The sequence below is a fragment of the Balaenoptera acutorostrata genome, chromosome 3 (genome assembly GCF_949987535.1).
Source record: "Balaenoptera acutorostrata chromosome 3, mBalAcu1.1, whole genome shotgun sequence".
NCBI lineage: Eukaryota > Metazoa > Chordata > Mammalia > Artiodactyla > Balaenopteridae > Balaenoptera > Balaenoptera acutorostrata.
In genome coordinates, this window is record NC_080066.1 from 153,016,346 (window position 1) to 153,028,391 (window position 12,046).

The 12,046-nt window shown below is 44.6% G+C and overlaps 1 protein-coding gene across 1 annotated transcript; it reads right to left on the reverse strand.

The window, feature by feature from the left end:
- Nucleotides 1–3,308: 3,308 nt before the first annotated feature.
- On the reverse strand, nt 3,309–11,803 carry NPC2 (NPC intracellular cholesterol transporter 2). The gene is made up of 4 exons (XM_057542656.1): nt 11,577–11,803; nt 8,253–8,360; nt 6,468–6,640; nt 3,309–4,169 (listed from the first exon to the last, which is right to left on the reverse strand). Exons 1-4 carry the CDS (start codon nt 11,656–11,658, stop codon nt 4,083–4,085), a joined length of 450 nt encoding a protein of 149 aa, XP_057398639.1. The 5' UTR covers nt 11,659–11,803; the 3' UTR covers nt 3,309–4,082.
- Nucleotides 11,804–12,046: the final 243 nt, after the last annotated feature.

The window sequence follows — 12,046 nt, forward strand, 5'->3', positions numbered from 1 at the left end:
CACTGATGTAAGCTATTTCCCTTGATTGCAAAACCCAGAAAAGAATCTCATAACTGTTGTGCACATCCATTGAGAACCTCTGCAAAACCCCATCTTTAATATTTTGCTCCACCTGCAGTACCCCTTTTTTTGTGGTAGAGGCCTGTGGGTGGGTAGGGGAGAACAGAGTAATGCATTTCTCTTAACGCTGAGAACAGAAGCCCTTCTGCTTCCTCACGTGGAACCCCCAGCATCTCTGCCATGTTCAAGGCCAGCAGTCATCCATTTTGTCTGCCAGGCTCCTTATCGGCTTAACCCACCGACAGGCAGAGCTAAGCTCACCCTTTCTCTGCTGGTTGCTTATCTGGGACACACGACGTGTGGAGAACAGCCTGCCAGGCAGAGAGGAGCCAAGACTTTTCCTCTCAGAGCCCCAGCAGATGAGGGGAGCAGCGCTGATGGGCTAGGTCTGCCCCAGGGTCTCATGCCTTTCCTCTATTTGGGACAGCAAACATCTGCACTCTCTGGCGTCATGGGGCAAGGAGCCGAGAACAGGCAGGGAATGCCTGCAGCAAGTGGGAGACGCCACTGCTCCTCTTCCACCCCAGTCACTAAGGAGCTAGCCATGTGCGCTCACCACTTTGCCACCTTCTCCAAGGACCCTCAAGCCACCTCTGCAGTCCATCTCCTGGGCCCCATCCACCACCCTCCCCTCCACTCCTTTTTAGAAACCAAATCCCTGGTTTGGAGAGCATGGTAGGTTCCCATAGCGATGGGCCTTTTAGCTGTTTCCATGGCAACCAACACCCAGACCATTTAGTTGCTAGTCAACTGACAGCTGTAACTGAATAGGATTCAGTTTAGAATCTGAGGGATAGGCCAGGGGATTCTCTTCATAGAAGAAAACACAACCCAAAATGACTCAACTCTTCTAAAGACTTTTTTAGGCAACATCTGTGGAGATCCTGTGCCACTTTCTACCGCAGGTCACAGAAGACTGCCTCTCCCATTCCCAACACACACACACACACCCTCGCCCTGCTCAACTGAGTATCTCAGGCCTTTAAATCCCCCAAGTTCTATTTCCTGATCTGTCTCTTTCCCAAGGGCCCCTGGGAAAAAACTTGTTCAAGGTAACTATCACCTTGGCGACATTTTTCACACATAACCCTTTCCTCTGTGTCAATGCTCTTCCTATGCACCATGACCCTGTCCTCACACCAACCCAGTCATTTAAGCAATATTTGCTTTTTGGATTGTCTGATGTAAATGGCTAATCCCAGATCACCTTCCCTTAGCCTGGACCCCACCTATGTCAAGCCACTTTCCTACGTCCGTGGGTGTTCTTAGAGAACAGACTGTTTTATCAACCTTCGCAAAGCATAATTAAGATCAATCTGTTGCTTTTAAAAAGTCAACTAAAATTTCAAACCAAACATGGGGGATTAGAAATTACTCCACGCTCATTGCTTTTCATTAGCCTGAAGATTTGACTAAATGCCAGACCTCCCATCTAACACTCTCCCAAACTGGGGATACTGGGTATTAGATTCCCTTTATTCTGTAAACAGGGGTCTGCATCATGTTTTTTTAACCACTGGAGTCTGGGGTTTCTCTACTCTGGAACTCACTCAAGAGAGAAGCTGTCTAAGCCTCCATGGCTTGCTCAGCGGACTAGAAAAGCGTGAGAGCGTCACAGGAAAGAGCATGACCTTTTTGAGGGGGCTGCCCGCAAACCCTCTGTACAGAAGACGACCTTTCAAACTAATCCCCCCATGGAAGCCCTACCCAGCTCACTGCTGCAGGCTCCACGGAGCCTCACAATGGCTGGTAAACAGTTCTAAGCTGTTGCATGACCCTTCTGCTCTAACGGAAGGGTATACACTAGCGGAACTGCTTTTTTTCTGTCTTCCTTCAACATCTGAGGGCAGAAGTACAAAATGCAGGGCAGGCAGTTGTTAGCCTCAAAGGAGCTCAATGACATGAGAGTCTTCTGGGATTAGGGAGAGAGCGGACGCATATGAGAACTGAGGTTTTCCAGGCACATGAGAAAGTTCCCGTGCATAGAGGATTGCCTCATTTTTGAGGTGACGTATCATCACACATCAGATTGAACCTTCTGATTTTCCTGCTATACCTAGATGAGGGACAATGTCTGTCTCTTGGAATGCAGCTAACATTTACTGATTGTGTACTACGTGCCAGGGGTCATTCTAAATGCTTTACACGCATCGCTTCATTTAATCCTCACAGCTCTACTGTTATTATCTCTAGTTAACAGATAAGGAAACTGACACACAGAAAAGTTAAGGGATTTAAAGATCATACTGGTTATCCTACTGATTGAAGTAGGATCCAACTATCGGCAGGATCCAACTACCGGCAGGTAGTGAAGCCAGGATCCAACTACCGGTAGTCTGAAGCCAGAAACCACAGCAGTTAACCACCTTTGGAATCCATATAAGTTTGATATACCCAGGGTTCAGCATGCGGAGACAGAGTGGGCTGTCCCTCTAGACACAATGTGATAGGATACACAGAACATCTTAGCTAGAGTACAGTGGTTGAATGGCTCCAGGAATTAACTAGGAAATCTTGGCCGTTGATAACATTATTCCCAATCTATTGCTGTCCCCTGGTGGTTTTCCTGGGAAACTCACAAGCCAAAGAAATCCAACAAATCTAGTGAAATCAGTAGGATGAAAAGAACTGGACCAAATGACTTATTTGCTGCATAAGCACCCCAGCCTAAAAGAGATGACCTTCCACATTACCCAACTCCTTCGTGAATAGGGCTGTAATCTCTGTGACAGCTAAAACCTGACTGATAGTACATTGATTCAAAACAGCAAAATATATGCCCCATGATTATACTTGTACTTCAAGAGTAGGACACCCCAAGATTTAAATAATCTAGCCATTACTTCCTGCAACTTCACATTTCATCTTTAAAGCTTCTAAGCTTTCTTCAAGGCAGGAGGTTCCCAAAGATTGCCATGCTTATGCCAACTTGTAACTTCCTACTCCCCGCCTCAACCCCAAATTCAGTTGCCCTGACCTTGCAGATGTTGTTATTCAACTAGGTGATGTTTGCTTTCACTGTTTCTTTCAAGCACACTTGGTGGCATAAGACTGTGCAAAGTGAAGCAAACAAGGTCATTTTGTGTAAGACAGAGAGGTGAGGCCTAACTGTGTGAAAGGGAGAAATGGCAGTTTCTGAAAGTCATGTCTTTACAGTACTGCACTCTGGGACCATGGGACCAGGTGTCCACCTCCCATGGATCTGAGGGAACATACTCTGTGAAAGAAGCAGGTGTCCACAGCCCAAATGCGGAAGAAAAGATTGACGAGTTTTTATTTATTCAAAGGGACATTCCCAGGTGCATAAAGAAGCCACAAGTTAGTGTTGTTAAAAAAAAAAAAATCAAACATCTGCTAATCAAGTGATGCATTTAATGAAAACCACCTAAGATAGTAAAGGAGACATGAGCTAACTGCAGAGAATTTCTGTCATAGAATACCTCCCCTCCACTACCGCGCTGGACACCACTGCAGAGCAAGTCATGGCCAGTGAAGCAGCGGAGCTGGAGGTGAGGAAGCTCATTGGCCAGATGCACTGAACTCAGCGAGGCATGTGGAGATGAGGAACCTGCAGATGTAATATCCCACCTAGATGGATGTGGTTTGGAACCCATGCTTTGCTGCAAGGGCTGGTAACCCTAGGGCAAGTTATCCAATATCCCCCAAGCAGCCTCATTTGGATCATGTCTGGTTAGACCCTCCTTATTCCAAAAGCAAAAACCAAACCAAAACAAACAAACAAACAAACCCCCCCCCCACCCGCCGAAGACAATTAAATCAATCCCTACAGTCTCACTTTCTCCTCTTTCCTTCAACCCTTTTACAAAGGATAATACAGGGGCGACAGTTCTGACCTCTCAGGAAATACGGTCTTAGATGCTTTTGGAGGTTGAGAAGCTAGAACGGCAGTCTAGAAATTCCTTTCATCTTATGGCACTGATTTAGTTTAGACTTTATTTCTCCTCCTCTCCCTCCACCCGTGCTCTCTCACCCCCAGACAGACATATTGGCATCAAATAGCTCTAGCTTTCAATCTGTACTGGGATTTGCCAGCAGAAGAGACGTTGGTCGTTGTCATCCTTAAGTTCCCACTCCACCACCAGTTTTATCTGGAGAAAGAGAAAAAGAATTGGGAAAAATGAAACTAGAACCTCACCTCAATCTAGAATGGGTTTAACTATGAATCCTAAATGTAAATTGTAACAAACTGCCTAATTCCTCATCCTTTTCTTAAGTCATGCCATCATGAAGGCTGCTTGGGATGTGGGCACAGCCCGTGTCCTTAAGCTTAGAAGGGCAAACCAAGTTACACCTAGGACTTGGTGTTAGCAGTGCCACATCCTAGTCTAGTTAGCTTCTCAAATACATTTTCTAAAGCGTTCTTTTCCCTCTGAGATCAATGGTACATAAATGAAGCCAGGACTTCCCTGGTGGCGCAGTGGTTAAGAATCCGCCTGCCAACGCGGGGGACACAGGTTTGAGCCCTGGTCGGGGAAGATCCCACATGCCGCGGAGCAACTAAGCCCGTGTGTCACAACTACTGAACCCCGTGTGCCTAGAGCCCATGCTTCACAACAAGAGAAGCCATTGCGATGAGAGGCCCACGCACCACAACGGAGAGTAGCCCCTGCTCGCTGCAACTAGAGAAAGCCCACGCGCAGCAACGAAGACCCAACACAGCCAAAATAAAAAAAATGAATTAATTAATTAATTAAAAAAAAATGAAGCCATCCATGAAAAATAATTTTACATTTAAACAATTTCACATGCATTTTGACAACCTGATCCAGCTTTTTCCAACTTTACCTATGAAGTATGAAGAGTAAAAAGTTAGATTCCTAGGTCTCAGGAAACTTACTTGTTAGCTGGAAAAGGAAATGTCAAAGCACAAAGGATGTTCAAAGAAGTTTAGGGTTGTGTGAATACTTTCAGGGACAATGACCTTTGTGGCAATACAGTTTTGATTAATGCCCTTAAACTGTTTTTTTTTCCCAACAATGTACCCCCTCAGAGATCTCTGCCTTGACTTGTTACACTCATACTATGAGCTGTCTCTTCTAATTCTTAATAAATCACTGGCACTTTGCCAGTCCTTTCTTTTTTTTTTTTTTTTTTGCCAGTCCTTTCTTAAGCTTACTTGCTTTTAGTTACAACCTCTCTTTTGTACTCAAAATGTTTCTTCAGAATGCAACATTTGAGTGACAGTGATACCCAGCTTCTTGAAACTTGTTTGATAAGTTTTTCAAGACTAGTACACATTAACTACTGTTTCACTTAGTGCACACATTAACATAGTTTAAGCTGGTTTTCAAATGAAATGTCACTTAAGCTGCGTGGCATGGCAAAACCAACAAAAACAACCACCAACAAACAAAAAACAAATGAAATGTCACTTAACAATAGCTACCATATATTAAGTGCCTACTCGGTATCAGGCCCTAACTAGACACTCTGAGTTACTGAGGCTCAGATATGCCCATGATTACATGGCTGCTCTGCAAATTAATCTACAAATCTTTTCCCGACCTTTAGGGTCTCTGATACCTCTTAAGCACAGACTCCCTATATTTGAGTCTTTTTAGAATGTCTTTTAATTACTTGCTGTTTCTAGGAAATAAATGGCCAGATTGCTCCTGGTTCTACTTGATCTCCTTTTAAGAAATACAGCTCTTTTTCTTCATGGAAAAAAAGTAATCCCTTTACTTCCTCCATTCTTATCAAGATTCATATTGTTAACACAGGCTCATTCCAGCAGGCTCTATCTCACATGTGTTTGGTAGAAAAAGAAGTAGGTACAGAAGGGCGAGTCAGAGGTGAAGGTTGGGGGTGGTGGTGGTAGAGGAGAGAAAGCAGAGGAAAAAGCCACCGCTCTGCTACAGACCTAATAAATTACTGCTTTCTTGTTAAGAGATTAGTGGAGAAACCAGGTTTTTCTGATGACAATGCTCTGGCTACTTGAAATCTTGAACTATTTGGTACCTAGCTAAAATCTTGTAACATTGCACAGGTTTTGGAATCATGAGACCTGGGTCTCAATCTAGGCTGTAATTCTTGGCAGAATGGACTCTGTTCATACTGCATAGCATTGGAGGCTAACATCTCTTCATCTGTAAAATGGGAATAGTATCACCTCTACGTAGGTGGTCACAAGAATCCAGTGAAATACTGTATATAAAAAAGGCATCGTTAGGCCCAGGATGACCATTAAGCAAGAGACAAAGAACAAAGGGACACAGTGAAAACTCTCCGCCCCAGCTCAAGATTCCTACACTCCTTTCTCCCAGGTGTCCGACTCTTCCTCATAGAGATGAAGGATTCCTATTCTAATCTTTTCTTCCTGCCCCCTCTCCTCAGATTTCCAATCTAGTCACAGGACCTTCGGTGTCCTCAACTACAATGTCACTTACAGAGGGGTATTCACTCTTCACGGGTAGTTTATTCAGGTAGCTGTAGGTCTTGTCTTTTTCAATGGGGCAGCTGATTCCACTCTTACAACCATCAGGCTCAGGAATAGGAAAGGGAATTGCGACGCCCATCACAATGCCATGCACCACGGCTTTGCTACTTTGAGACTGAGTGCCTAAGAGGAAAAAAAGAGAGAATAAGATGGTGAAGGAAACAGCCTATTTCCAAACTCTAAATAAAAAATTCAGACATATTCTCAAGCAACGGCATTGCTGTGATAGCAAACCCAATTCTGTACCTCTTAATTCCTAGGGTCTATTTCTATTTGGAGTTATACTTAGTACCTCTATGAATGCTATACAGCAAGCATTCACTCTGAAACTTGAAAAATTACTGAATTATACAAAAAAAAAAAAAAAGCAGTCAGCGGGGGCTGTTTTCTTTGCTGCTGACCCCACCTTGCTCTTCACTGCCTTCATAGTTTCTCAGGAGAATCAGAGCCACCTGGATGGATAAATAACTTTATCGAACAAGCTAACTGATTTTTGGTGGTAAACTTTGTTTACTATTTACATCAGATTCTGTCAAAGTGTATTGCGTATCTTAAAGGGTTTGGGGAGACTGGTCTCTGAATTCTCAAATACCCTGTCCAAGAGATTCCGATAGAAATTAAGAATAAAATGGAAGACAATATGGAAAGAGGGAAGAGGAGTCTCCATAGAAATGCCACGGGCTGTAACAGTAGTGAAAGCGGTAACCCTTTGGAAACTGGGTAGAAGAAAGAGGAGCATTTCTTGCTAACCTCTACCCTCCATATTGCAAGTTGGGCAGGAGAAATAAATATACTAAAATTAGGGCAACTGGAGTTATGCGCTATTAGGTTCTTCTGGAGATCCAGAGCATTGGCTCTGCTTCTTTCTTTCTGTCTGGGTTGGGAATTACTTTTGTTTAGAAGGTACTTTTTTGGTTTGGAACAATAGAGGGGACAGGGTATTGTCCAGGAGAGATAACAACTCTAGGACTTAGAGCTGTCTTTAGGCTTACAAACAAGAGATGATAGAAATTTCAAAGTTCCTAATTAGTCTGTCTAGTCTAGTTCCATAGGATAGAAAATGAGGGAAAGATTCAAGGTAGATGTTCTTTCTAGAAACAGAGATTTTCACATTGTCTAGATTCCTGGGAATCTGAAGGAAATGAATGTGGTACCAGAAAGAAACAAGTTCCAATAACATGTCTTCAAGTTGAAGAAGAAAGCTTCTTGATTGTTTCTTGGGTCACCAGTGAGCTCCCCAAACCTTACAGAGGCTAAATATTAATTGTTCCTATATTTTCAGGCAGAATATAGACTTAACAGCCGGAAGATGTATTGCTTGAAATAACACTTTGGAGGTGTTCCAGAGTCTACAGGGTTGGGGTCTGTACTAACACTCTGCAGTCAGTAGCTAAGCAGAGTTGACATTCCCATGAAATCCACTGTGCAATATGGACCAAAATAGGGCACAGAGAAGCAAAGCTGTCTTCTTTGACCTGTGAAAATATGGAAATCCCCCTGTTTGCTCGAAGGGAGTCTGGCAATTATGGATTCCGAGAAACAGGCATATGGGAACCCAGTATGAGAAGGGAGCATAGTGTAAGAGCATAGTGAATCCAAGCTTTGCCCATTGAGAGGCAGGTCACAGAATTCCTGACTGCAATTCCCCTCCCTCATGTTCCCACACTTATTCCAATATTTGAGATTGATGTTATGCTTTAAGATGAATTTGAAGGTAAGAGCCACTTTTACTCACTACTGGTGAACGTGACATTGACACTGTAAGACTGTCCTTTGTGCAGTTGGCAGGGCTGGGTGGAGCATGGGTTCACATTCACTTCCTTTATAACTCCGACCCCAGAACCTGCAAAAGAAGAAAAATTTATTGAAATGGGTGGGAAAACAAACCACCTAGGCTGTCTCTTACCTAACGGGAAGGTGCTCTGCCTTCCCAATGGGGGTGAGTTCTTTCTCCGACCATCCGTGGTCCCCGGGAAACTGTTCACATTTGACAGGTGAAAGGGAATTAAAGAAATTATTGTGTATACCTAGTCAGCTCCCCTGCTCTATATCCTGGGAGGGCTATTCCAGGGAAAGTCATCCCCACCCTTCCTTCCATCCTGACACAGGATTTTAAAGCAGCACACACGGCATAAGCGATGGCTCAGGTTGCACGGCTACTGTTTCCATTTGGAATCTTGAGACTGGCTGCTCCCTAACTGCCCTTCCCTACCATCTTTCAATCCTGTCCTGGTAGCTCTCCAAATCAGTGGTCTCTGAGCTTTGTATACTCCTACCAATGAGAACAATTTTAAGCATGCACCTGTAGTACATTCCACTCTGGAACCTGTGTTCTTCAGAATAAGTGTCTTTGAGGCAGGGTGTGTGTCCTTTTTTTTTTTCAGTCTAAACAAGGACAAAAATACCTTGACCAAAAAAGGTTAAGTACAAATCTTTAAGAATCTCCTTACTTCATCCAGGCCCCTGAAACCAGACAGCTGAATGGCAGAGAATGCAAGTAAACAACAGGGTAAGCTTAAGCTCCGCCACTCATATACCACTGCTGACAGCTAGACTCTGGGATCCGACAACTGGCTTTGAAATCTCACTGGCTCCATTACTTACTATGGAACCTTAAGGCAAGATACTTAGCCTCTCTGGGGGCTAATAATGGTACCTACCTCATAGGGTAGGTGAGCTAATACACATATAGTTCTGAAATAAGTGCTTGGAACATAGTAATGCTATATAGGTATTCACTATTACTATCATATTGGGATTTAGTCCATGAATTCAATCTAGAGTAGCTGCTCCTGGGTGGGTTAGCAAGTTTCCCTTTCATACAAAAGGTGAGCCTCTCACCTCAAATTTACTTTGTGGGTAGAAATTATGGATCTAGACAATATGGACTCTGTCTCAGAAGTAGAACGCATGAAGACAGAAAGGAAATGGCAGGTTGAGAGCACATTATCTGCCTGCTCTTGGGTGGAAGAGTTATGTCGTATTGACTAACACTGCTCCAGCTAGGTCTGTAAATCATACTTTGCAGTTCCCTATCCCCAACTTGCTTCTCCATCATGGCAAAGTTCTCAAACAATAAATACAAGATTCTCTTCTTTAAGCACTCCCTTCCACTCTGTCCTATCGTCTATGGCCAGGAAAAAAAATATCCGGAATTTTAGTCAACAGCTTATTGAAAATCAGTGCTTATGCTGAAGCTTTCAACTTCTAGTTTCTTTCAAGGCTGGGTCACTTGATCTAGTAGGAACTGAGTAGAGGGCAGTACTTGTAGCTCCTTCATCCAGTTTTATTTTTGCTGACAAGACATTCCTGGATTTCCAATGTCAATAGAGCAAACTTCTCAGTCCTAACCTGCAAAAATTGCAAAACTAGTTCGCTTGGCCCCATTTCTCACTTGAGGAAATACCACTTCGGGGAAAGGGGGCATAGAGTGGGACTCAAAAAACCTTTTGATGTGGGCACTGAAGTTTTTACACTGTATTTCCCAATTCAAAAGTAAATTGAAAGTCTGTAACTGAAACTCTCCTTCCCTTAAGAGGTTTTTGCCATAGGTCTAACAGCTGCTTTTTTCACATGAGCAGAACAATGTCAGGATTTAGTTTCTTTAGTTGTTTTTCTTTTTTTAATTTTTAATTTTTTTGGCCGCGCTGCGCGGCTTGCAGGATCTTAGTTTCCTGACCAGGGATCAAACCCGTGCCCCCTGCAGTGTAAGCGTGGAGCCTTAACCACTGGACGGACAGGCGAGTCCCCCCCCCCTTTTTAATGTTAATGTTACTGTTGAAACATTGTGAAAGTGACTCACAAACACCCACTAGTTTCATACTGCTTACTAGGAACCTGGTTCCTTACTGCTGTAAGAACTTGAGCAAGTACCTTTATGTGCCTGTTTCCTCATCTGTAAAATAGATTGTGAGAGTTGAGTGACAATAAAGTTAACAGTGTCTTCATCCAAATGTTGGCCACTACGTTTAATGGAGGGAAAGGCAGTAATTTGAGGTGATAATAGGATCTTTCAAATGCCAGTCTCCTAGTTCAGTGGAACAGCATTTGTTAAGTATAAATAGGCAAGCAATTTTTATTCCTTAATCACACCTGTCTCCTAGCCCCCAGCTTTGCTTTTGCCTCAACATGAATTTTGGAGATATAGTGGAAAGAGTATTTCTTCCCTCATTTACTTTTCCAACAAATATTTATTAAGCAGTTACTATTATCTGGGCACTGGATACGAAGGAGCAAATTTATTCTGGTTGCCATTCTGCTGTATGACTGAGTAAGTAACCTAACATCTCTGGAATTCAATGATTTACTATAGGAACTCTAAGTTTCCTTCCAGCTCATAAATTTTATAAAATCCGTTTCATGCCTCTTGCATTTATTACTACACCTCTCCACTTCAGAAAAGTTCTGCTCAAACAATTTGATAGACTTGACTGAAGGAACTCACAATTTCTACCCCCTGTTGTGTTTCTCAACAAAGATTCCAACCACAGCTGCATGAGAGGGTTATGCATCACAAGTTGTGACCAGAAACATGAGTTCTATAAATAGGAGGGGAAAACTGGTAAGAATCACAAAATTCCATAGTCCAAAGGACGCCCTAACGGAATAACTCATGAAAAGGAGAACTGACTTTCGACTTGTCAGCAAAAGGGAAATTTAAAAAAGCAAAAGGAGTGGAGAGGCAGAGGACATCCAAGACACAAGGCATAAATAAAAAGCAGTTTTGCGCCTCACCCCTTACGCCCAACGCTGCACATGGACCTTCGGTTGTTTGCCCTACAATCTTTAGGAAACTTCAGCAAAAGGCCCACCTCCAGGAATGTGCTGGGACCCCAAACACAAGTTCCAAGGAAGGAGAAAAGTTGTGAGTGGTCGGGTTTCATCCAGGCCAGCACCCTGTCCCCTACCCCAACCCACTCCAGCCCACTCCACGAGGGGTCCGAGGCTGAGCCTGGCCGCCCGCGGGACCCACACAACCTAGCTCGGAGATCTTAGCACCGGGTTCTGTCGGGGGCTCCCGCAGAGGGTGAGGGAACCTCAGGCCGGCCCCGGGGCTCACCGCAGTCCTTGAAATGCACCGGCTCGGCCAGGGCGGAGGCGCTGAGTGCCAGGAACAGGAGCGCGGCGCACAAGAAACGCATCGCAGCTAAGACCGCAAGCTCAAGGTAAGAAGAACCAGACTCCGCGGTCACAAGATAAACCTTCAGGGGCGGGCCGGGGGAGGAGCCCCGTCAGGAGACCGGTCACCAGCAACCGGGTCCGAGGCCTGCCCGCGCCCCGCCCCCGGCTCCAGGGAGCCAGACACGGTGTCCCAGACATTCGCAAACTCCGCCCATCCGGTCCGCTCTGCTGCCGGGCCAGCCGGCTTCCATCTCCCTCCGGCCCGGCCCCTCTCTCCAATGCTCCGTCCCGGCTTTGTGGGTGCGTCCCCGCTTCCGCAATGGGAGCATTTCTAGCCAATCAAATCCCCCCTCCTCCTCCACCACCCAATAGGTGTGCTCAGAGGCGGGGTCTCTGTGGATCCCGCTT